The sequence below is a fragment of the Eutrigla gurnardus genome (genome assembly GCF_963514095.1).
Source record: "Eutrigla gurnardus genome assembly, chromosome: 20".
Lineage (NCBI taxonomy): Eukaryota > Metazoa > Chordata > Actinopteri > Perciformes > Triglidae > Eutrigla > Eutrigla gurnardus.
Window position 1 is genome coordinate 3022825 of NC_139931.1, and position 26292 is coordinate 3049116.

Consider the following 26292-nt stretch of genomic DNA (forward strand, 5'->3'; position numbering starts at 1 on the left):
CTACAGGAAGTGAATGTCAGATTCCTCCAGAGGATTTCAGTTAATATTGAGGTCAATGTGTATGTAACTAAATTAATACGTACGTTGATGTGTATCACTGTCATTTAAATGTTTAATGTTAATTTAAGTTTTCTTTTAATAAAACAAACCAAAACTATAGTCTTTATAATTTATAATTAGGATGAGCTATATTGAGTTCAACCCTCATATATGATAATACATTTTTAAAACATTTCCTTCATTCCTCCATGTTCACATATAGATACACACTATACTGTACATGTTAAACACAGGACCTGAACACACCACAGGGACAAATTGCCTGGTTTTCATGTTATAATAATGCGCACACACACACACACACACACACACACACACACACACACACACACACACACACACACACACACACACACACACAACCACAGTCCCTCTGTCCTGTGGATGGATATTTGAAACGTATGAAATACATTTTGTGATGTTAATTTATGTTTTACTTTCTTTCACATGTGTGTAACCAGATGTTTGCAGCTCTTAGCATTCACATTTAAGCTAGCTGTCAGATCTCGGTCAACAGTGTTGTAACCAGATATGTGGGATAATCTGTCAGTATTAAGGACACCCTGCCTCCATGTATAGTGTACATAGTATTCTAAACTGAATCTAGTGCTAATCTGACTAGCTAAATGCTATTTCCTCTGGTAGGCTGTTAACCTTTCAGTGTGACCCTGTTCAGTTAGCGGTTAGCTTGACCACAGCCACACTGAGCTATATTGGACTGCAGCAGTTGTTGGTGGCAGCAGTTGTTAATATCTGATCCCTGATCAGCTTGTTCAACCGTTGGCCTATAAATACTGAGCTTATGTTAAACTCTGAACCCAACATGTCACCCTGAGTTCACATGCTGGGTTCACCACGATAACCTGAAGGAACAAACACTACTTTATTCTTTCTGAAGAATGGAATGGAAGTAAACCTGCGGTTATAAAGGAAGTACAACAGTCACATGACTTCCCCACCACGAAAATGGAGTGTTGTAGTGATGACCTCTGAACTACATCACTAGCTGAAGCTCCTCGTTGAGCTTTAAAACGGTCTGTCTGTCTGTCAACATTCATATCAACATTCATGTCAACATTCATATTAATATTCATCCCTTCACGGTAATCCCAGAGAGGTGAGGCTGTCAGGTGAGTGAAGAGAGTTCAGGTTCAGTATATTCTGTTATAAGTCATACTATATTACTTAATTGATTGTTGGGTTATTGTTTCCTAATCTGTTCCTGCTTGTGTGTTTTTAATGATGAGTTTGCAGGTGATGGCTGGTGATTGGCCTGGATCTGATCCTGGCCTGGATCTGATCCTGGTCTGGATCTGATTCTGCCTGCTTCAAAAGGAAGCCTGGTGTCTGCTCAGAGGAAACGAGTGAATGTGAGGAGGTGGACTGTCCTTGTGAAGACGTAGTACAACCTTCTGGAACTTTCTATCAGCTGAGATCCGTAACGCTTCATCCTCCAGACCACCTGTTCACAACCAGCTACGGACTGGAAGTCATCACTGCTTATTGTGTGTAAAGCGTATTATTATTAGTATTATTAATGAAGATTTCATCGTGGAGAGGAAATCAGTTCTAACTTTTTAACTAATATGGCGGACTAACAAGCACCCGCAGGCTGGACGAAGGAAAAGATTCTGGGCCTGTTTAGTGACTGGAAGAGGGATCCGTCTAATTACTGAGTGTTTTTACTTACCGTTTCAAGACTGTGATCAGCTGATATGATGATGAGTCAGAGTTAAATCAGTGACAGAGTATCAGTTTAATAGCAACACAGCAGGTGTACTACACACACACACACACACACACACACACACACACACACACACACATGCACACGGACACACACACACACACACACACACACACACACACACACAATCTGCTATGGGAAACAGATGATGGTTCAGGCTTACCTGAATTGTATTTATTCCACAATAATTCCAGTAAATGTGAGTCTGTGCAGCGTGTCTGTCTACCTGTCTCTCTGAACGGTTTGTCTCTCTGTCTGTCGGCTTGACTGTCTCTCTCTCCGTCTCTCAGCCTGTCTGTCTCTCACTCTAACTGTCCGTCTCATGTCTTCTGGCCTCGCCTTGCTTCGCCTCTGACTGTAATCTGAGAGGTCAGGTAGTGTATCATCACACACACACACACACGCACACACACACACACACACACACACACACACAGTCCCTCACTTCCCATCATGTCTTAATTTGTTGATTTTACAAATGATTAATCCAATGATTTAAAACATGTATAAAATAAACCATTTCAAGTCCAACTTCTTTGCTGAAGTAATATAAAGTCAGTCCTGGTTTCATGATGATACTGGTTTCTAATCATCAATCTGCTCACATTACACGCTGTTGGTGGATCATAGTCATGAAATATAGTTGTCATGGTAATGAAATAGGGTTGGGGTTATGTTTGTGTTTAGGGTTAGCGTTGGGGTTGTTGTCAGGGTTAGGTTTAGGGTCGGGTTATGTTTGTGTTTGGGGTTAGGGTTATGGTTAGCATTGGGGTTGTTGTCAGGGTTAGGTTTGTGGTTATAGGGTCAGGGTTCGGGTTAATTCCTTTATTTTATTTCAGCTGTATCTCCGGAACGGTAAGTCGTAGAGACACAAGCTAAAGACTGGTGTGTTCAGAAGGGTCGAATCGGGTCAGACATCACACACTCTTGAGTCTCTAGGACCCTCCCTTCCTGAGATATAAGCAGAAATGTGAAAATTGGGGTAAGGGTTAGAGACTCGGATAATTTAAATAGCAGAAAAAAACCTTGTGTAAATTAACAATGCACGCTCAGATTCATATTTAGGCTATCATGACTGTATGCCACTATGTGATATACACTGTGCTAAAGCTTGTTTTGATTCTGTAGTCAGTCGTATAACTACTATTGCAAAGGCATTATAAAAAAAAAGTCGGTATAACAATGATAGGCCGATTTAATTCTCATCTTCATTTCTAGGAACAAGACACATTAGATACGGAAGAGACATCTTCTAAAAACAGAAGAATGTGGGAAATTGCTTCGACTTAATTACAAAATGTTTGGGGGGAGGACCCAAGACCTCCAAGTAGAAAGTTAGGAAACAAGTCGTAGTATAGTATGTCGCGAAAAAAAGTCATAATATTGAATGTCGGAAGAAATGTCCAAATGAAGTATTGTGAAGGATGACAAAGCATCCAAAAACTGAATTACTGTATATTTGTTTATTGTCATATACATGCTGCATACACACAAGGAAAGACAGATTGATTTTACAGAGAGCCACAAACCACCTGCCGTGGAGTTTTCCTGGATACCAGGTCAATAGTGGTCAGAACAGGAACAGGAAGGCACAGTGTCAAGTTGAAATGGCACGGGGAGGGGGGGGGGGGGGGTTAACCATGTTACTGAAAAGCAATGAGAGGTTTAAGCCTCTTCAAATGTACATGCAAATGCTAGCCCAATTATTAAAGTGCAAATCTGCACCTATTGCATCGGGTGTGGTCCTCTCCAAAGAAAAATGTACATTAAAATCTGCATGAATGTAAATAGTAAGATTAAATGCATAATTGATACATGGCCCTAACATAGTAAACGAACACTTCAAATGTCATATTGCAATAACAATAACGAGATACATTTTTCCAAGAGCATGAAGTTTGCGATAGAAAAAAAGGCTCTGTACATCAGCATCAAAAATCCTGTCTACGGGCTTTATAGTGTAGCATTTATAAGAACATTAACGTCCAATGCAACAAGCAGGCAGCCATATCAAATCAAGGCACATAGATCTATATGCATGGCGCTACACATACAGGACCGAGTTATGTAAAGGTGTTGCAGCCACACAGACGGCCGACCGTCCTTTTTTTTCAGCTACGTCACAGAAGCAGACACTGGATTTGCCACTAAAAGACTAGAGCTCTGCCTCCGTCGACAACAAGCACACTTACTGTGCCGGAGTGAGTCAGCATAGCTGGAGCATCTATGCTTGTTGCAGGCTTTAACTATCTTTGAGTTTAGCTGTTAGGATGTGAATCTGTAGCTCTTGTTATCCGAGTCTTATATAATGTGCATGTTAACTCAATCTACTTCCATCATTTCAATATATGCATCTTTTTAACGCAATATTCAAGAGTACATTTTTGGAAGTAACTACACAGGATTCTAGTACAGTTATGATACAGATATCACATTATTAGAAATAATAATAAAAAAGGTGACATGTAGATGTTTAAGACGACAGACTAACTAAACTCATTTCATCATCAACTCTCGTTATAAGGAATGAATCATGAACGATTTCTTCGGAGTGCAAAAAACACTTCCAATGGACATACGTACTATGTTTTTTTAATTTCTGTTCATAACCCACATCAGCCTTACTGTAAAAATAAGTTCTCGAGTCATTACTTCACTGATGAATACAATATCGAGACATAGACTGCATTTATAAATTCTTCTGAATTTAGTGTGAAGCGTTACAGGTTTAATTTAAAGTAAGTGTGCTTAAAAACCACCGTGACAGGTAGTGAAATATCTCTGGAATCCACGTTACTAGACCACAACCTCGGTCAAGACACACAACTGAACACCATCCGTTAATGAAATGTGGAGAAACAATATATATATTTTTAAACACCAGTCATAGAGTAAGGTACCAAACATGTTGCAGGAGTCAGATTTCTGACATTGATGGAACAAACGGTCCTCCTTTGTCCTAGACGTCTGTTCAGGGCCGTCATCTAGCTCTGATCACTGAGGCAGAGAAGTGGGGATAAAAGATGTAGAGCGACTGGGTGATCTATGTAACACATAAATCTCTTCTCATGGATGAGAGGGGGGGAATACTCAGAGTCAGGGGTTGAGGTGCTCATCTTCCATATGAAGGCTGCTTATGGGACACAGGAGAGGCTGGCTGGAGCAGTTTGTGCTCTGACTCTTCAGGCTTTCTGTCGACTCCGACGACCCTGGAGACGAAGAAGCAACAGATATGTAAGCGTGGCTTTAAAGAGTCCAGTCAAAATGCACATAGAGACGTACGTAAGACATTCTTCATAAGATGGGGCCGTTCACATGACAATAACACACCGGATGTTTTGTTTTTATAGCCATGACAGCTGACGAAGGACTTTTTTTTTTTAAATCCCAGTCGGCAACATGTTTTTGATCATATTAATTGAAGCCGACACTACGCTCCGATAGAACAACATAAATCATCCGGTTTTAGAAAAAATCTACAGCGCCCAGATCATCCTGTCCAATCAGCACGCAGGGCTGTGTTCGTGCACACACAGAGCCCCTCCCCCCTCGGGTCGTTCCACTATCACAGGGGGGAGGCAGAGGGAAGTAGCAACAAGCTTCTAATTCCTCGGTTTAGGAGGTCCAAAACAACCAAGGAAAAGAAAACACCGGTGGAAAAGAAGGAAGGAAAGAAAGAAAGATGGCGACGGTGCCCGTGATAAAACCAGAGTCAACATCGGACCCACGTTTCAAAGGTGGCGTGATCTAAGGGATTTCAAAGGTCATGGAGTCGAGGGGGAGGAGCTCGGTGGTCGTGGGGGAGGAGCTCAGTGGTCGAGGGGGAGGAGCTCGGTGGTCGAGGGGGAGGAGCCTGAGAGTTGGAAACATTTAAAATCTGACAGAGTGCCCTCGATCCGCCGGACTTGCCGACTGGGACTTTAAGGAAAATGGGATTCATTGAGAGCAGTAGAGTCTCAAACACAGAGAAGCAGAGCAGACAGGAAAGCCTACATACCAGTTATTCCTCCATACCAATAGAGCAGGAATCAGGACCTAGAGCTGCCCAAAGTGAGCCGGTGCGAAAAAAGACAGGAAGGCAGGGAACGGAAGAGGAATGTTAGGAAACAGAGAAGCAGAAGAGCACACAGGTTAGATGCAAAGCACGCAGAATCACAGCCTCGAGTCTTGGATTTTTGAAGAGAAATGTTAGAGAACCAGAACTAAGAATGAGTCAAAAGTGAGCAATAACTAGGTGATACTTTAATCAGCTCTAAGTTGTCTGAACATACAGATCTACACTGTTTCTGGCTTTATACATAAGGGGATGACATACACTGTGCTTCCTGTTTCCTTTCCTGTGTTCAGGCAGAGAATTTCTCACCTGGCAGAGACAAATCGCCTGCTGGGTCGCTCTCCGTCTTGGTCAAGCTGCTGTGTTCACTGCTGCAGTCCTGTAGGATGTCTCCCCCAGAATGCATCCTGTCATCTGCATCACAAAGTACGTCACTAAATCAAACCCTCAAAGCCAACACATCTTTACCAGAGTTGTGACTCTCAAACAAGAAAACTCACCATCATCCGGAGACAAGGATTCAGCCACGTCCTCGGTGGCCGTGGCCTGAAAGAGGGACAAACATCTGGTTCAAGCTTTTGTGAGCAGCAGAGTTTAAACATCAGGTGGATTATAGTGGATGCTTACGTCAGTGGGGGCGGGGCTGCTGGACAGCAGTGTTTGTGGCTGAGCGTCAGACATCTCGGACAGCTTCTCCTCATCTTCTTCCTGGATGGGAGAGGATGGAGATCTGAGGGTGCTGGAGAGGTGGACAAAGCAGAGCATCCATGAATACAGGAAACACAAGTAGAAGAGGTCATTCAATCAATCAGAGCGACCGACATGGACTCATTTAACAGCACATTCTACAATAACACCATGACGAAGAAAATCACATCCTCCACTAATTGTTCTATTAAAGGGGTCATTGTGTAAATCTGGTGACATCATTTCCTGATCTCCAACAGTAATGTTTTCGTGTTATCATACCTGTCAGGTGACTTGCTGACTTTTCCTTTCTGCACACTTCCATCACTTATATGCTCCGGGGAGCTGAGCGCCCTGCCGTCGCCCCCCGGACCCCCGGAGAAGTTGATTTCATCATAGAGGGGGGCCGATGGGATGGGAGGAGACACGGACCGCAGACCGTTCAGAGCCTCCAGCAGCGAGATCGGTTCGAAGCCGGGAGGAACCGAGTCTGTGCCCTGCAGAAGAGACATGGATGAGGACTGGTGGTAATAATGCCCTGGTGAGTAATAAACGACTGTATATTAATAACAAGCACTATAAAAAAGATTGATCTACTTCATTCAGAGGTGAGTTTAACTCCGGGGAGCTGAAGCCATTAGTCTGCGCTGACATACAGTTCACATTTAACACAAATAGTTGCTGGACAACATGCCAGCTGTGATGGCAATATTAGCAAACAAAAGAAGAAAGAACAAAGAAATGTACAAATCTATTTTTGAATCCTTTGTGGAGCAACGAGTCGGCTTTTGGTGGCTAAATGTCTCACACATCTCTGGTCTACATTAAACCATTCGGCAGCGTTTATTATGACTCTTTATGACATTATCATAAACCACAAAATATTAACTTGCTGCTCAATAAAAAATGATATAAATCTAGACAACGTCTTCCTTTTTTTTTTTATAGGACTCGGTTTGAAACACAGTTGGTAGGAATGAACTTCTTTCGACTAAAGATTGTGAATTAAAGAAGTTCCCCTTACAATGTTTTCACTGCAGAACTTCACAGCACAATAAAGATAAACACGTAGCCTCGTTTCCCTTAATGCATCAACACATCGTTGCCTGATTTCTCTTATAACTGATGCACGTGAGACTCACTGAGTGCTCGTCGTGGTCCATCGTCTGAGCCAGAACGGGGCTGAAGGACACGGGGGAAAGAGCACCAGGCTTTTTCCTCACAGCTCTGATCTGCAGCAAAGCTCTGAAGGCTGGGGAGACACACAGCCGCTCGGGTTAAGCACAACAAATAGACACACAATGCATCATAAATGAATTATGTTTATCGTCAAACAGCACCCTAAAGAGCATGACTTCATGTTAGAGTTCTTACGCAGCCTGCAGATGGGACAGTTGTTGGCCTGGTAACGCAGCGTGTCGGCACAGGAGTTGCAGAGACACAGATGTCTGCAGGGCAGGATGAGTGTATCTCGCAGGTCAGACAGACACACAACACACTCGTTGCTGTTGTCACTGTTCTCATCATCTGATGGCTGAGAAACACACAACATCAAACCAATAAGCCACACGAATAAAACATTATGTGACATTTATAGCATTGTGATTCATGTTTAAGGGAGAATTCTTTGCTGAAACCTTGGTTTCTTGGTTGTTTTTGTTCTCAATCCCGTAGATCTCCTGTAAGAGGTAGCTCACACGGTCCACCTGCAGTGAGACGGAAACAGTGTGAGGAAGGCTGGAGGGGGAAGCAGCACATACAGTATGTGCTTCTCAATTTACTGACTGAAAGTCAGGATATATATAATATATATGCCACTTATTATTATCTAATTAATAATGATATGGTTCATAATGGAAATAAGAAAATTCATGAACCTACAATTTGCTTCTGCTTCAGAGGCTTGACGGAGAAGCTGCCATCGACATGCTGGAGGTGAAAAACAAACAGGTTTCAGCTCCTAAAAATAATGCTGTATCCAGATATAAAATATATATATATATATATTTTTTAGAAGTATACATACTCGTTCAAAGGCTGCCAAGAGCACGTGAGCATGTCCGAGGCAATCTTGAAAAGAACACACAGTATTGTGGTTTGTACCGATGTTCATCCAGATGTGAATTAAATGTGTTTGTGTTTGTGAAGCCGGTCTCAATAGTGCTGACTGTCGTGCAGCTCTCGTGACCTACCATCCCCCTCATCAACCACCGCTTGGATCACCATGGGAAACACTCCCCGGTCGAGGTCAAAGTTCAGCTTTGAGGGAAAAAGAGACAATGATTTTAAGACAATAAAAATCCTGAATAAGAGACAAACGCTGTTTCAGTGGAAACATAAGAACAGTTGATGCTTTGGCCTTCACACTTTCTTTTGTTTCAAGCTCGTTCCCTACAGACGTATGCTATAATTACTAAAATGTATTGTTTAAAAAACATTTTCCAATAAAAGTAATATTTAGAATACTTACATCTTCCTCTTTCCACTCGGTGAAATCTATTTTGAAAGCTGGCATGGAGAACTGTTGGCTCACCCCTCGCTTGTAATGCACAGTTTCAGAGACCAGCAACGGATTCTTTGGGCTGTACCTGCAAACGGTATGTTATAAGAAAATGTGTCAGTAATATTTATCACTAAATCATCTCTAAGTACTCAATGCAGGCATGAGTGTCCACAGACAACATCCACATAAAGAATAACAAAACAACTTTAAATCCTGTAAAAAATGTTTCGTCTTTCTGTCTCATCTCATCGTAACAATAACTTCAGTGCAAACTGTTACTTTCATCTCCTTCAAAGTCTCGTCGGCAGTATCCATGGCAACCGGTTGCTAAGGAGCCACTGTATCTATTCTAGTCTTTGTGCTCCGAGGCTTGAACCTCCCTATCCATGCAACTCAGTTTAAATGCCTCCGGCTCAAGTTTGCGTGTTCGTGTGTGAACAACTGATCCTCTCATTGACAGATAGTTGTTCATGTGATAGAATTACATTTAAATGAAACAAAGCAAGATAACAGTCAGATTATGTGTCGCCCTTATTAATAGCTAAAGCTTTCTGATCCAGTCCCATTAAAAAAAAGGAGCTCTTACACTGCCATCCCGTTGGAAAACTCCTCGAAGGCTTGGCAGTAGAGGGTGATGGCCACCCGCGCATCGGCATCGAAGGTGAACTCCACGCCGTACTGAACCTTTGGTTTCCCCCCTTCCTCCACCGGTGCATCAGAGTCATCTTTATACCTACGAGTACAGTGACGGGCTTAATGTCGGCACGGTGGAAATGATTCATTTGACTGTGAATTTTAATCATCGTTATCTTTACCTGACCAGACGCAGAGAGTCCTTCCTAATGTTGACCAGACTCCTCAGGGTTTTCACCGGCTCGTGGGGCGCGGGTGTCACATATGGAAACTAGCAAAATAACAAATATGATGATGATATTTAAGCGATTAACATGGTCCGACTAATCATATTACTGACATGAAACGTAGAAGTGCATCCTGCATTTTAAAGGATCTCAGATGATTCAAAGAACTGGGATAAAGAAGTTAGTTTTCACCTGAACTGGCCTATTTCCAAGAAAATTCAGGTCCATGTTTTCCCCAAAGAGGTATCCCTCTGGATGCGGCGTGTCAAACTTCTCTCCTCCCATGAAGAAATGGCTGGCAAAGTAATTCCCTGAGGCCAAGAGTAAAAACAAACCATGAATAATAATTTACACTGAAGATTTTCTTTCTTTTCTATATTTCTTTATCAATGTGAGCGATATCTCAATGTATGCAGTTACTTCTAATGATCTTCCTGTAAAAAAATAAAGGGTTTAGCTTTACAACGTGTTGGCTGAAGTGTAATATGACTCTTTTGAGCAACATGTTTAATAATGCAGTCATCAAAACAACTTCAGACTGGTAGTTTGTTTGCATTTACTGTATGTGTATCATTCAGAGAGACAAATACATATAAAGAGGCTAAATGGGATCAACTCTGAAACGTATTAATCTCTAAACATGAGTGTTGTAAACATGAACATGACCTTTCAAATATCTATATCTGAACACAATTTTAACCATCAATAAACACACTAAAGATGTCTTTCTGGAGGCTGAAACTAATCTGTTGACATGTGTTTGTCTCTGAGCATCGCTGCTTCCTCGACTCACAGATTCAATGAGATGCATGGAAACAACAACAATAACCCGGAAGGTGTTCTGAATATCGGTGACACTTCTCTACCCTCATAACGTGACGTGATTCTAATTATTATCCAACTGTAAACACCGGCATGTGATAATAACAGAAAATAAACACCGATTACAGCCCAGCTAACGCTAGCTAACGTCAACGTGAAGCTCGCTGCCTCCATGTTTATAAAAAGCTGCTCCGCGATTACGATAAAACATCTGGATTCACACCAAAAAACACCACTTACCAGATTTCGGGGGGAATCGGTAGGCCGAGTTGGCCTGGATGTCGATGTCCTCGACACCAGCGATCCTGCGACTCAGTATGGACCCCATGATTCTCCTCGGGATCGCCGATGTTAGCTAGCGAGCTAGCAGCTTGGGCAGCTAACAGCGCGTCACAGCTCGGCTTCGCTCTGCCCTTCAAACGTTCACTGTTGCCAAGACAACGGCAACGTCGACCATGTACGAAAGACTTCGTTAATTCGACATGTTACACGTTCAGTTTGATCGCTGGCTATGCTGCGAATGCTAATGCTAATGCTAAGGAAACAAATCGGGGCGATTGAGAGACGGGCTGTTGTTTTTGCCAGAGCCCTGCGAACGTAGCAGAGAGGCAATCTGATTGGCTGTCTCCAAGCGGGGGCGTTCGCTCTGTGTGTTGGGACCGCCCGGCGGGGAGGGGGTCAGGAGAGGGGAAGGGTCAGGGGGGCAAAGGGGAAAAGATAATGATTTTATACGAATTAAATAAAAATAATACTGAAGCAAAATCAAAAGAGACGCCTAGTATACTACGCCTACGTTTTGGTATTGTGTCTGGCGCGAGTTTGTTTACTGCCCTCCAGTGGACACAGTGTAGAACAGCAGCATTACATTTCTGCCACAGTATAAAAGTATTATGATCAATATGAGGAGATGGATCTGCTCTTTTAGTTTGGTTAAAACTCTTATTTTGAAAGGATTTACAGGAAGCATCCACATATTTGTTTAATGTTTACATTGACGCAACTTTGACTAATTATACAGTTCCTCACTGCGGCCACTAGAGGGCAGCGCTACATATACTGACTTAGCGGTTTAATAGAGTTTTGCAGTTTCCCCAGGTCAAATTGTTGTTAAGACGGATATATTGATACAAATAGTTATACTATAATATTGAGTTTTAAATATTGACGTAAATACAATTTATACCTTTATTAACACTAAATGTTAGTCACGAATTTGATGTGATATTGCAGTTCCTCATTGTGACCACTGGAGGGCAGCGTATACTCGTGTTTCTAAATAATGGTCTCAAGTAGTTATTAATTTATATTTGTACAATTTTTTAAAAGAGACATTAACCAACAGCAGCAGCAATCTTGGTAATTATTGTTTTTATGTAGCCGTTTTATTAACGTTGTATTCTTGTCGTTGGTTAGACAAGTCAGCCCGCTGACCTGAGTGTTGTCAGAATCACGGTGTGTACTGGCATCTAGTGGCCACAGTGAATCATTACATTACATTGATCAAATCAGCGTCAATGCAGAAGATATACACTTCCGTTGAGTATCATGAAAATAACGGAACAGAAATAATAATTAAAATAAAAAAAACATCATAAAGTGATGGTGTGGAAATCAACAATAGTAAATATCAGAATCAATGTCTTTAGAAATGACATTGAAGGATGTGTAGATAGTTATTATAGCTGTGCCGACCATTAAATGGATCATTTCATAATTGTCTTTTCGTTTTATCGTGGTCATATTAGTTTGAAAGTATTGCCGGAAGTGGTTGCATATTTTTAAGTCTACATTGACGCTACCTTGACTAATTGAACATGGCAGTTCTTCACTGTGGCCACCAGAGGGCATCCAACCCTACGTTTCTAAAGAAACTTTGGCCAACAGTTTTCTATACGAGACTCGACTCGAGAAGCCTGTTATTATACAGTTCTATTAATACAAAAATCACCAATACTAGTGCTAATGTTACTAATTTCAACAATCACACAAATAATGCGTTTTTAAAAAATCGATTATACTTTAATTAACACACATACACAGTCTATAGTCACGAATTGAACGTGATCTTGCAGTTCACCTCTGTGACCACCGGGGGGCAGCAAATCACTTTCTAATCTAAAACACTGAAATTAACGCCCAAAACTCAAACATTTAATCACAGTCCAATCACTTTTGTCACAGCCCCTGTAGGTACCTTTCAGGGCCTGTGCTGGGCAGTCTCTCTCCTCCTCTCTCTCCTCAGATCCGGGGCTGATTGGAGTATGGGGCTCTAATTAGGGCAACTCAGGACACCTGGCCAGTGTTCTGTGTGGTGGTGGTGGTGAAAAGCCCCGTCTTTTACCATTTGAGGGATTCCTGAGGACGGCAGCGCTTGTTTTGCTTCTTGTGGCGTTACCTTTTTGTTCGTCTAAGTTTTGTTAACTCTAAACCGTGTGCTTCCTCCTTTTTTGACGCGGCCTATGAGCCAGGTCCAATGGAGGTGGAGCTGGGTTCAGCATCTGATGAACACAAACGAGAGGTTTGATGAGCACACTGCTGAGGGAGAAGGAGGAGAAGGGCCGCCGCGGGTGCAGATCTTGGTAGCAAATATCCAAACGAGAACTTTGAAGGCCGAAGTGGAGAAGGGTTCCATGTGAACAGCAGTTGAACATGGGTCAGTCGGTCCTAAGGGATGGGCGAACGCCGTTCGGAAGGGTGGGGCGATGGCCTACGTCGCCCCCGGCGTCTCTGGACTCGCGCCGGGCCCTTCTCGCGGATCTCCTCAACGGTGCCCTTAGAAGAGGTCCCATATAGGGGACCGAAATAACGGTTACATCCAGCTGCTACACAAACAATGCATACGCAACAATACACAAAGGAATACCATGAACTTATGACACTATACCCAACAAGAATTACATAACAAAATGTCAGACCATCTTCAATGACAATTATTATTATTATTATTTTTTAGTTAACAGATACTTGCCCCATAATAAGTCTCCAGTACAACCAGCACCATCTGCCCCAGCACACCTAGCCCTCGCTCCTCAGCAACAGAGATTTGCCCAGGATTTCTGTGAGCATTTAAGAGGAGGAAGACAGAAGGCAGGAACAGACAGAACAAGTAGAGGAAGGGGACATAAACAGTCACTGTGTCCTAAACACACTAGGCCCCACTCCCAACCCTTACCTAATGGGCTCCGTCCTCAGGGTCATTATCACTACCAGCACGTGGATGCTGGCTAAACGCGCGCCGCTCAACAAAACCACGCCTGTGCCTCAGCACATATTCGTCTGCCAATGCGGCAGCACTCGCTGCCGTTTTCACTTCTTTGTTGCTGATGTGATTAGCAATGTGTTCAGGTAATGTGTTTTTAAATTGCTCGAGATTACCTGTTACCATCACCGGAGGTTGGAACAAACCTTCACCAGGTTCACCAGGCCACTTCTCTTCTGGAGCAGGACGAGGCTCCTCTTCAGTCAGGGTCAGGATTCCTAGGTCACTCAGAGAAGCTTTAATTTCAGATTTCACCACCTCTTTACCCAACCTTTTATCACTGATCCCTATATTATAGTGGTCTACTACTTTGAGTAACTGTTCTTTGGTGAACTTGTTCAATGTCTCCAACCTCGGAGTGTCCACAAAATCAGCAAAATCAGCCATATTGACACAAGAACCAACATACAAGGGAAAAAAATCGATACAAATTGAGAAAAGGGGAAAAAAATAAAGGACGAGTGACTTTTACCATCTCAATTACCATTAAGGCTGTATTTTTTATCAGAGCAGGTCAAGGAAACTAAGTGCCCCCAGCAAAGCCTGTGCTGCATCCCCAAGCAAGCGTAGTTAGTGTGCTAAGGGTACTTATTCACCCTACCAGGTATGCATGTCCCCCCCCCTAACTAAACTGCCTAGCCAATACTAATCTCAACTAACTCAACCCTAGTCTTCAGGGAATCTGGCGGTGGGTACTTATGCACTTAAACCCACTGGTGTGGTGACGCGACCAGTCATCTGGCAACGCCACCAAAACCATGGACGTGCCCCCGAGCCAACCGCTCTAACCGCTGTCAACCCGCACTACAGACACAGCCAAGCAGGTTCCAAAGGGAAAATGCTGTAAGCCTACCAGAGGGGGAAACGCATAATCTGATGTGACCACAAAAGACGCCTACCTTGACGAGCAGCACAAGCCAACCAGCCCATACAAAACAGATTAATAAAACAACCTGCTTTAAAGCTAGAACCAATTACCACTCAACATTAAACCATGCACTTCCTCAAGAACCAATTACCATCAGAGCTTCGAACTACAACTACACCATTAGTAGTATAAAGAGGCAACACTTCTCACCTTTCCACTGAAGCAATGTATCCTTCTAACCTCCCCCCCTACTTACACCAAGCAAGGGACAAAGGGTTATTAACACTCAGGTGTGCAGCACTCTAGCAGCCACCACGAAAACACCAAGTCCAACCACTATCCACTGAAACTTCAGCAAATAGAACCAGGACGAGCACCCAATTTGACACGACCTGGCTCATGGGCCGCGTCCCTCCTCCTCCTTCTCCCTCAGCAGTGTGCTCATCAAATCTCTTGTTCGTGTTCATCAGATGCTGAACCCAACTCCACCTCCATTGGACCTGGCTCGAACAAAAAGGTAACGCCACAAGAAGCAAAAACAAGCGCTGCCGTCCTCAGGAATCCCTCAAATGGTAAAAGACAGGGCTTTTCACCACCACCACTCAGGACACTGGCCAGGTGTCCTGAGTTGCCCTAATTAGAGCCCCATACTCCAATCAGCCCCGGATCTGAGGAGAGAGAGGAGGAGAGAGAAAAGGAGAGAAAGGAGGAGAGAGACTGCCCAGCACAGGCCCTGAAAAGGTACATACAGGGGCTGTGACACTTTTTATATATAAATATGAACACTTGATTATAACCTTATACCTGATTTGTTAATTATGTCAGGATCAGATCATACTTTATCTCTATATATCAAAATAAATTGTTATTTTACATACTTATTTTTTTAAGGTAATATGAGTGTAAATCACATTTATTGGTTTAAATCAGAAGACCAATTCATGAAAAGCACTTGCTTCATTGTTTTTTTACACATATGTGTCTGTAATTCGCCTGCATGTGTGAAACATGATGACGTAGGGTGTAAATCCGTCTCAGCGGATGTGGACTGACATCACGGTGACGCCAACGTCAAACCTCTCCAGTCACACAGCGGGCGGCTGCGTCTCTCACACAACCAGGTAATCCGTCTCTCTTTACACGAGAAACCAGCGTTTTTAAACAACGCTGTGCGGCGTTTAATGCCTTCGTTTGCACGTTTCGGACATCATCTCCTGCTGTCTGTTGTTTCTGGGCACAGAATGGCGCCGCAAGCTCGGCTAGCTAGCTAGGCTAACGACAAGCTAGCAAAAAAACAAACAAACAAACAAACACACCTTAACTGAACAAACAAACAAACCGAGTTACCTAACCGGAAAAAAAACCTGTCGACCCTCCACCGATGTGACGAGAGGCAGGTGAGGCAGGTGATACAGCTGCTCCAACTAGCCAACATTAGCACCGTTAACGTAAGTCCGCTAGCTCAGGTAACGGTAACCGTTAATAATAACACCGTAATAATACGGTGAGGAACGCGGAAGGATTTCTAGTTGACATCGACGCCGGGTTTCCGCTAGCCCCCGTTACGTAACCAAGTTATTCATGGTTAGTTGTGCAAGTCGCTGTGAGCTGGATTATCTGGCGAAGGATTAAAAAACACATCAGCTAGCTGGCTAGGCTAGCTGCGTTAGCATGGATTCATGTTTTATTTACGGTCTTTCTGGTGCCACTCGTGTTTAACTTGCGCTCAGCGGGCGGTTGTGTTGTTGACATTCAAGGTGTTTGTTGTTGTTGTTGTTGTTGTTGTTGTTTAAAGTGACGGACATTGTCGTCATATTACAGGTTGTGACACATTCTTCGACCTGTTGCAGGTAAATATGTTTCTGCTTATCAGCGTTTCCCTTTGAATATGTCACGGCCGTTTACCGTAAAACACATTTAGTCTCGCAAACAGATTTTGAGCAACATGATTTTTGTGCAACAGGATATTCACAGTTCCTTTTTATTGTGTGTCTGTGTTAAAACTTTTGCTCAACTCTCAGTCACGCTATCATAGCAAAATCACGTAACTACCGGTTGCCTCAATAATATCAGGGCAACAGAAGTCAGTTTCCCATCACAAAAGTTGCTCAACTTCTATGACGTTGGGGAGGTTTGTGTCAGAGACTGAGCCACGGGACTCAAACTGTTTTATGTGGGTTTTTTTTTGTCCTCATAGGATCAAAGTCCAGCAGAGAGTTCTGTTGGGAGCTCCGAGTCCAACCCCTTTCCCTTTACAGACTTCCGGCCAGTATGTCCAGTGACCCTCCTCCTCCGTACCCCGGAGGTCCCAGTGCCCCGCTCATCGAGGAGAAGAACGGACAACCAGGTAACGCAAACATGCACGAGCCGCTCTGTAGCTCCATTCAAATTTTAAAACAAACACTCTGTGTGTTTGCTCACCTCTTGACTCACTAACCTCGACCCTAAGAAAACAGCTTTTTTTTAAAAACACACCACCAATTAAATACAAACTGCAAAAATAGAAGGTGCAATTGTATCTACTTAAATGCAAGATGGAATAAATGCAAAATGATTATTGTTGCATGACTCAAACCTGTGTCTTTAATGCCTCTTCTTTTTGTTATCTTTCAGTAAGAAATGCTCCAATACAGGGACAGCCCCTTCCTCCAGACTACGGTCCTCCACCCTATGAGGCCACACACCCAGGCTTCCTTCCTCCACATGTCCCTGGAGACGGACCCATGCCCATGCCCATGCCTCTTCCACAAGGTCTGCATATATGAACAAACACACAACGCATCCAAACAAGCTGACAAACAACGTCATATGATCCCCTTTACATAGAGCTATGTTTATTCAGCTTTCAGCTCAGCCTAACGATCCCGATAAATAACTTAATTGTCAGCAATCATTACAAGTTAATCTGTGTGTCTAAAACCCATACGCAGTATATTGAGTGTCATTTCTGTAAAAAAGGTGGCGCCTACCCCCCTCCGCCTGGTCACTTTCCTCACCCGATGCCGGGACAGATGGGCCCCGGTCCCAGTCACTTTGTCCACATGGGGGGTCACACAGCGACCGTCCTGGCCCCCCCGGGAGCAGCCACCACGGTGACCGTGCTGCAGGGGGAAATGTTCCAGACCTCCCCGGTGCAGACCGTGTGTCCGCACTGTCAGCAGGCGATCGTCACCCGCATCTCCCACGACGTCGGCCTCATGAACACACTCTTCTGCCTCTTCTGCTTCTTCGTAGGGTAAGTAGGATGCCGGTTTGAGGTCATCTCCTCGTTGTTGGTGGTGGGTTTTTGTGGCGTCGTGGTAATCATCTGTCTCCTCCTCATTTCCAGATGTGATCTCGGCTGCTGCTTGATTCCCTGTCTGATCGATGACCTCAAGGATGTGACGCACACCTGCCCTTACTGTAAGGGCTACATTTACACATACAAGCGTATATGCTAACCACCGACCGCTGTATGCTACCTGTACATGCACACACACATTAACTCGCAGCTCCTCCCGCTGGTAGTGACATTTTTCAAGTGTTGTGTAGCTCTCTTAAATTGTAAGTGCAGTTTTCTCATAAGTTCACTGAATATTAATGTATATATCTGCATAATTCTTTCATCTTAACATTTGAAATGTACAGATCTCACTGAACTACAGAATATGTAAACTAAAGACATCCATGGTGATGGATAGGCAGTGGGTACATGGGTGCATCTGTATGGAGAAAAGTGTGATGTCACGCGTGTTCATGGCGGGGGCGGAGATTCTGGATAGACAGCCGAAGATAGCGAAAGCTGTGAAAATAGGTCACTTTTTTGAATCAACCTGTGAATTTTGCCGAGAAGCTTATTGAAGTCAAACATGCTGGGCTAGCTTTCGTGTTCATTTTGTATTTATTTTAAATATTTTAACCTTTTATTTTAACAAGAACTGAACTGTTTTGTCCATGTCTGATCATTTTGTTCCTTTGATCATTATCCCCTTTTTGAATGTGAGCAAACTAAAGTACCGTTTTTCAGCTCGATACACTGGTGTTTTTGCTTGGGAATGCCCGAGATTGATGTTACTTGCTATATTTATGACTCTTTAGGGCTTCGGTCAGTCACAGAAATGTTTAGTGATTTACGGTTACCGCCCTCTGTCCATGATGTTCTTAATTTTGATGATAAAGCGAAGATTTGCACTTTAAGTTGGAATTTAATCTCGCCCTCTGATGCATTCATTAAAAACCTCAGCCGTCGTTGAGTGTGAGAGATTTTGGGCTTTGAGGACTTGCGGTGTCATGAAGTAAGTGTTTCATTTTAGGAGACTTAAAGTAGACAACAAGGTTTACTGAGACACACTTAGCAGTCTAGTGTCCACTCTAGAAAAGTACGTTAGGAAACAAATACCAGCGGTGGCACCATCATTATCACATGGTTTAGCCTGGAACCCTCCTATTACGGCATACGCTCTTTAATCTTACCTGGATTGCTTGGATGCATGTTAGACAATAAATGCAGATGTCTTTTGACCAATACTAAATAGTGACCTCTGCTAAGAATAACCGTCAAATTAATGATTGTATCAGACGTTTTCGCAAAATAACATTGTGATTTCATTCAGATTACCAGTAACTATGAAACGACCATCGTATGCTCACGCAGCATGCCCGACCTGCGGTTCACCGTCACTCACAAAGTGCAGTTTGTCTGCATGAACCACACACACACATAATTCTCACCGGCTAGTTCCCTGACTATGCATTCGGTTTCTTTTCTTCATGAGGCTCGCTAAGCTGTGCAAGAACGTGAATTTTCAGTTGAAGGATTGCATTGAACTTTTAATACAAAGTATGCCATTGTTGTGGATAATGCTGGCCTGCATTGCTCTCTAAATGTCTGTGATATGTATAATTTATGTAAGTCAAAAATTTGTTTGACTGTTGTATACAGGTACTATTTTATCAATAAAAATCAGAACATGACTTTTCCTTGAAACTCATTTTAATGTTCTGTGGAAAATGAACTATGCCTGCAAAGTGAATATTGTATGTAAATATAAGTACAAAAAGAAAATCGCCAGAGGATCATTATAGGCTCAAAAAAAGGGGAGTATCTTTGCCACGTAAGCATTAAATACATTACGATTCTCAAAGTGCAACGGCTTCAGTCTCTCCATCTGTGTCCACACTGGATAGCACAGCATTTGTAGAACGTTGTCATCGGTTCATCAGCTGATCGGGTCTGAATCTGCATGAAATACGCCCGAAGATGTCCACACTTAGGACACGTTTCTGAAAAAAAACACAAATAAAATTAAAGAGGAGTCAGCCTGCAGTCACAAGAAATAGTGGAGTTATTTGGTTTACAGAGTGCAAAAGTATGAGACGATACAGCTGTAAAATACACCAAAGAAAAACATTTCCTTGAGTATAGAGAAGTACAACTGATTATCAGTAAGAATAATACACTCAAGGAATCGACGAGGTCAATGGATTACTAGAAAGTTAAACAGTTAGATGTTAAATGTGCTACAAGATTACAAGTAAATGAATAAACTAAAACAACACGCAGAATAATCTCCACACTGTTAACATCAGTGTTTCAATCGTGAGAAACGTCACATTTTACGCTTTTAAGTTTCAGGTTTTTTATATCAAACATGTCAGGTGTCATACGGAAAATAAAATATTAAAGCACAGAGAAAATAAATCCCTTTTTTTACAACTCTACAAAGGAGTGGGGAGAAGTATACACTTATTTAATCCCACCCTTCTCCATAAATCATATCCTCTGCCATACTTATAATGTATTTTATGTTTTTAGTTAATTCTTTTTCATTGTTTTGAACAATTATCAATTTAAAACATGATGGATTTCAGCTGCTTTTAGAGTAAAGGATAGTTTAACTTGAGAAAACGTGAGTTTCACTGATGGATTAGAATAAAATGACATCCTGATTTTAACGTGGAAATCATTTTGTGTGACATAATCATGTAAGAAAACATGCATCACAAGAGAGTTAAAGTCTGAGGAATAATATACAGGAGACCCAGGACCACCAGCATTAAACCGAAGACACACCAGTGTTGTGACGTCACTTACCAGCAGTCGAGTCCACGTTTTCCCACGCTGCAGCTCCACCGAGAACATCATCCACCTCCTTCAGCTTGGGGAACTTCCTGTTGTTTACCTGAAGGGAAGAACGGGTTCATCATTATATTCGTTATTACCTACAGATATAAACATTACAACGTCATAGCGAGGTTACATCATGTGTACGTGACGTGTGCTCACCTTCCGTGTGATGTTGTGGACGTAGGGGCAGGTGTTACAGGCGAATCTCATGCACTTCTGTCCTTCCTCCACGATCAACACGTTCCCGCAGGTTGGACAAAAGAGAAGCATGTTACCCGGAAACCAATAGATTCATATAAACGCAGCGGAACACACAGAAACACGGTTTAATTAACGCTCTGCTGTGAGCAGTCCGGCGCATGCGGAGTAGCGGAAGCGGCTGGTCCTACGCTTTTTATCGCTCGGTGGGAAACGAGATATGAGGAAAGGGAGTTGGTTTTATCATAAATAATACCAACGATACCCTCAAAATTAGTACAATAAATAAACTTAAATAACAATAACATTTAACATATAATAAAATACCAAAGTGGGAGTCTGAATACGTTTCACAAAGAGGATCCATTTGTATTGAGCTACGGTTGCCTTCCGGTACGTATTCTTCCGCGGTACACAGTTTGTTTACTTCCGGTCTTTTTAAAACAGCCAAATACAATCCGCTAAATGCGTTTATCAGACGTTTTTGTTTAATCCGAGTCTGAAACTAAACATTATAGTGTTTTAACCAGTTTATTGATTTAATATTTAGCGGTTTAAGATTATAAAACCGACAAAAACGTTGTTTGGACGACTTTAGTGGCTGACGGTGATGGAGGAGAGTCAGGACACTGATGGAGGAGGACTGGCTGTGAAGAGTGAGTCCGAAGACGTGAAAGAGATGGAGGCTTTAGACGCGGAGGAGGAGGAGGAGGACGAGGAGGAGGACGAGGAGGCTCTTCCTCACTCGGAGATCCTGGATATTTTCGAGGAGGGCCTCGCTCGACTTGTGCAGGACCCTTTACTCTGTGATCTGCCAATTCAGGTTAGTTAGATCCGTCATACATAATATAATAATAATATATAATAATAATAATATAATATATGCAGAAAAAACACATTTTAGTTAATGTTGAAATAGAGAAATATCACATAGACATGCATTACGTTCACATTCCTGTTGCTTTCCCTGAAATGAGACCTGATCTTCACCTTTAGGTGACCCTGGAGGAGGTCAACTCCCAGATTGCTTTGGAGTACGGTCAAGCGATGACCGTGAAGGTTTTAAAGGCGGATGGAGAGATAATGCGTGAGTGTTGACTTATTTTACTGGAATGTTCACAATGATTTATTTGTTGTTAACCATACCTTGAAAAAGCACCGTTCCTCCCGAAGCCATAGTGGTGGTGCAGAACGCCACAGTCCTGGATCTGAAGAAGGCCATCCGCAGGTTCATGGAGCTGAAACAACAACGTGAAGGTGGAGTTAAACATGTCAGCTGGTAAATACACTCACAAACACACATGTGACATTCATTAAAGCCTGAGCGGACAAACTGACGCCTCGTTTCTTTGACAGGAGATACGTGTGGAGAACTTACCAGTTAGTGTTTCATGGTGAAAAGCTCGAAGACGACAAGATGAGGCTTAAAGAGTAAGTGTGTGAAATAACTTGAGATGCTCTAATCCTCCACAATGTTTGACTGTGTGTTTCTTTGTGTTCAGCTATGGAGTCAGGAACAGAGACGAGGTCACGTTCATGAAGAGACTCAGGAAAAAGTGAAACGTCACATCCAACGTTTGTCACATCAGTTAAAAACACCACTTCATATTTTGTACTACTTGCCCCTCCAGACTGTAAATTACACGATGATTTGAAGTGTTTTGACATATCTTTGTATCCATATGGTCACATGTATATAAGATATCTGGAGATATTTTTTACTGCCATGATGTTGTATAGTTGTCCAAAAACATTAAAACATATTACAGTGTTCTTTTTGTGTTTTACTTGCTTCTCAACAAGAACATTCTGTTAACTGATGAAAGAGGGCAGTTGTACTCGTGTGATTTGAATATTTCCTGGTAGAAGTGAACACTACTTGCCTTGTTGACCTAGTTTGAATGTTACCGGTGCAGGATACACTCCAGCAGCTCAGGAGATATGGTAATACACAGTTCTGTTTAATATTATATTGTCTTTAACACAGTTTGAGTCGGACTTTATGAAAGTTTGAGTGATGTTATTGACATTAGTGAGTTGTGTTGCATGTAACCTTGAAAACTAATGTGAGCATTTTATCTACAAGTAAATTATTATTGATGGTACTTTTGCTCAAACCACGATTATTTTTTTATAGATTCATTTTTTTAAAAATTGTTCTACTTTTGTAGAATGTATTTATTGGAGGAAAAGCAGTGTTCAACTCGATATTAATTATGTTTTATTACCAACATCCTTAAAATAAGAATGCGTTTGGATTTAAGACATGATATAAAATATAGTTAAGGACAGTTACTGAGTTTAATTAATCTATGATCAGTAAACAGTTTGTGATTAAATCATTCACTCAGGTCGGTCAAAATTCTTGTTTGGCCATAAATGGAGAAGACGGCAGGTCTCCTATACATAGTGTTTGTCTGCCAACTTTATTTAATCATTAAACTTCATATTACAGATCTACGAGAAGTATACACATGTTCAATTTGCCTAAATATATAAATACTAATAAATACAACATGTGTCTTTATTTTTTAAAGATGTCACTTGAAAAAAACATTTGTTTGTCTTTGATGGTAACAGTTCTCCGTCTCACTATAAAACCATCATATGCACATTATTGCTTTAACCTTTATTAATTTAAGGATGTTGCACAGATGGCCTGATCACTTCAACACAGTGAAACACCTGAAGCTGCCCAGAGGAACCTGTGTGACCGGCTGACCATCCAGATCGATCTTACCGGGGGATTGAACCCTAACCCTAACCCTAACGTACAGGTCACAAGCTCGCTTCTCAAACCTGATCCAACCGTTAGATCCGCCATGACGTCACTGGAGAGCATTTCTACAGAGATGAACCATCTTTCACTCAAGAGACAACAGCTTCTGGAAAAGATCAAATATAAAAGCGTTTGCCAGGAGTTGAGGAATCTTCCTGGATTCCAACAAACAGGTGACCGATGAAAGAGAATTTAAGATATTACTAACCGGCAACGTGAAAATAATGTGTCTCTCTCACGCCTTTTGACATGAAGTCGACTGGTAACCTGTTCAGGGTGTCTCGTGTGTATTTATATATGGAGTATGTCATTTGTTCTACCAGAGGGGGCAGTCCTAAATCATCATGACATCAACAGCATTGATGAGAAACTGAAACAACTTAGAGAAAGGAAAGCAGAGCTGCAGCATGATGATGACATCACTAAAGTCAAAGATGAGAGGAGCAAGGAAGGTGAGTCCAAATTCACTGCAGAACATCATCACTTCATCAAGCTTCGGTGTTTAACCACCCTTTCCTTCTGCGTTAGCGGATCAGTTCACCTCCTGTCAGAATGTGGAGCCCAGCCTTCCTGTTCCTGCCTCCAAGGTTGTCTTTGTTGAGGCTCCACCTAATATCCCAGGTCAGTTAGTGACGCACTCATTTTGACTGTTTGATTTGAGCGTTTTTAAGTAGAACGATACCTCGGTCTAGAAAAAGCCGGTTAGATGTAAAAATCTTACATTCAAATTGGTTCCTTAAGTAAAGTTATCAAATAAACGTATGAAGTAGAAAAAGAATAGCATAAAATTAAACACTCAAATTAAATACAAGTACCTCAACATTGTATGTACAGAACATGAGTAAATATGTGTGATTTCTTCAGTTACAATACATGTTAAGAGACTGACTGCAGAATTTTAAATGCTCCTGAAGTGACCTCACTTTTTCTAAGTGAAATATTAAATGAGATATTGTTTTTCTTGGTAAACTAATGTAAAATCTTGCTGTTAAATCTTCTAACAGCCCCCACAGTGATCCTGGACGTGGACAAACTGCCACCGTGTCCATGCAGGACTCAGTGTCCCGAGTGCAAACAGTTCGTCCTGACGGAGATTTCCAAATCCAACAGCAGCGTCACCTGGCTGGCCTGTTTCCTCACGGCTACATTAGGGTATGAAGATTTGCATGAAAGTACAATCGCACCTTGTTGGTAATGTTAGTGTTTCATCAGCAGCATGTTGACACTTCATTTCTCAGTTCCTGTTCCTCTTTCTCTTTTTGCAGCTGCATAGTCGGTTGTTGCTTCATTCCCTTCTGCATTGACAAGCTGAAATCAACCACACACAAATGTCCAAAGTGTCGAACGGCAATTGTGACCATTAAAAAGCTCTGAGAGAAAAGCAGCCGCCGAGAACTTGAAGCTCCGCCTCGAAGCTGAAGGATTTCAGCAGCATGGCCGCCTCGCATTCATTTGAGGAACGACGTTTTTAATATTTTTATGTGGTTTTAATGGAGCAGAAGGAATGTTGACTAATGTAGTCGACCTGTATGTAAATATATGTTTTAGATTTTTAGGACGTCTGAATCAAATTCATCTTCACTGAATAAGAAAATCTGACTGTAAATATATTGTAGTATTTCAAATATGTGAACTTATTGAAATCATGTGAACGTTCAGTTCCCTAAAAAGACTTATAAATGTGGTGATTTGTTTGTTTTAAACAAAACTACACAAGGAAAGCCTTTCTTTCTATATTTTAAAACCATTAACGACATACTGGGGATGGTTATATCTCTACTGTGAGATCAATAAATAATCTCTGTATTTACCAGATGACTGTTACATTTATCACAAAGACAACATAGTCATTTTATTTACAGCCCATTATCACAAATCACAGATTTGCATTCAAAGGGCTTCACATTGTGTACAGCGTGGCAAGAACATCCTGCACACAGGGGAGGGTCCTCCGTCTCCCGGAGGACGAAGATCCAGATCCAAAACATCCGGGAGGAGAAGTCCCAGTGCAGCCGATGATCGGCCACTCCACTGCCCAGACACTTCCTGTTGTCCTGCTTCAGAGAAGTCTTCGTTTGCAATTTGCTGAAAGAAAGAAAGAATGAAGGAATGAAGGAAAGAAAGAAAGAAAGAAAGAAAGAAAGAAAGAAAGAAAGAAAGAAAGAAAGAAAGAAAGAAAGAAAGAAAGAAAGAAAGAAAGAAAGAAAGAAATGTCAGTCCACAGACTTTTCTTGCCCAAGGGGATTCCAGTCGGATGTGTCCAGCAGATGTCACTACAATACAATTCAACTGTGATGCATTGATGTTATTTAGTGGTTGATAATGTTATTTTTCTGTCTGTACAGTATG

General features: G+C 42.1%; 5 protein-coding genes across 7 annotated transcripts; 3 read left to right on the top strand and 2 right to left on the bottom strand.

Moving 5' to 3' along the window:
• Positions 1-3747: 3747 nt before the first annotated feature.
• On the bottom strand, positions 3748-11326 carry LOC311031598 (E3 ubiquitin-protein ligase MGRN1-like). 2 transcript variants are annotated; one of them, XM_084037962.1, is made up of 17 exons: positions 10974-11326; positions 10104-10222; positions 9867-9955; positions 9638-9784; positions 9019-9136; positions 8741-8807; positions 8575-8618; positions 8430-8477; positions 8186-8254; positions 7923-8082; positions 7691-7800; positions 6831-7045; positions 6489-6600; positions 6362-6407; positions 6171-6275; positions 5805-5848; positions 3748-5016 (listed from the first exon to the last, which is right to left on the bottom strand). In XM_084037962.1, exons 1-16 carry the CDS (start codon positions 11059-11061, stop codon positions 5808-5810), a joined length of 1578 nt encoding a protein of 525 aa, XP_083894088.1. In that variant the 5' UTR covers positions 11062-11326; the 3' UTR covers positions 3748-5016; positions 5805-5807. The 2 variants fall into 2 exon arrangements, with proteins under 2 accessions (XP_083894088.1, XP_083894087.1); XM_084037961.1 differs by lacking the exon at positions 5805-5848 and having other exon boundaries at positions 10974-11325.
• Positions 11327-15906: 4580 nt separating this feature from the next.
• On the top strand, positions 15907-19813 carry cdip1 (cell death-inducing p53 target 1). The gene is made up of 6 exons (XM_084036584.1): positions 15907-15981; positions 16682-16710; positions 17058-17207; positions 17474-17611; positions 17819-18095; positions 18189-19813. Exons 3-6 carry the CDS (start codon positions 17132-17134, stop codon positions 18298-18300), a joined length of 603 nt encoding a protein of 200 aa, XP_083892710.1. The 5' UTR covers positions 15907-15981; positions 16682-16710; positions 17058-17131; the 3' UTR covers positions 18301-19813.
• Positions 18733-21361, bottom strand: polr3k (polymerase (RNA) III (DNA directed) polypeptide K). The gene is made up of 3 exons (XM_084036586.1): positions 21126-21361; positions 20934-21021; positions 18733-20122 (listed from the first exon to the last, which is right to left on the bottom strand). The coding sequence occupies exons 1-3, from the start codon at positions 21234-21236 to the stop codon at positions 19995-19997; spliced, it is 327 nt and encodes a 108-aa protein (XP_083892712.1). The 5' UTR covers positions 21237-21361; the 3' UTR covers positions 18733-19994.
• Positions 21362-21566: 205 nt separating this feature from the next.
• snrnp25 (small nuclear ribonucleoprotein 25) lies at positions 21567-22937 on the top strand. Its single transcript, XM_084036585.1, has 5 exons — positions 21567-21987; positions 22161-22251; positions 22338-22443; positions 22521-22595; positions 22667-22937. Exons 1-5 carry the CDS (start codon positions 21775-21777, stop codon positions 22722-22724), a joined length of 543 nt encoding a protein of 180 aa, XP_083892711.1. The 5' UTR covers positions 21567-21774; the 3' UTR covers positions 22725-22937.
• A 132-nt stretch (positions 22938-23069) lies between these two features.
• On the top strand, positions 23070-25753 carry LOC311030675 (uncharacterized protein). Of its 2 annotated transcripts, none has more exons than XM_084036582.1 (6): positions 23070-23108; positions 23819-24116; positions 24267-24395; positions 24472-24564; positions 24948-25095; positions 25209-25753. In XM_084036582.1, the coding sequence occupies exons 2-6, from the start codon at positions 23987-23989 to the stop codon at positions 25315-25317; spliced, it is 609 nt and encodes a 202-aa protein (XP_083892708.1). In that variant the 5' UTR covers positions 23070-23108; positions 23819-23986; the 3' UTR covers positions 25318-25753. The 2 variants fall into 2 exon arrangements, with proteins under 2 accessions (XP_083892708.1, XP_083892709.1); XM_084036583.1 differs by having other exon boundaries at positions 23077-23108; positions 23807-24116.
• Positions 25754-26292: the final 539 nt, after the last annotated feature.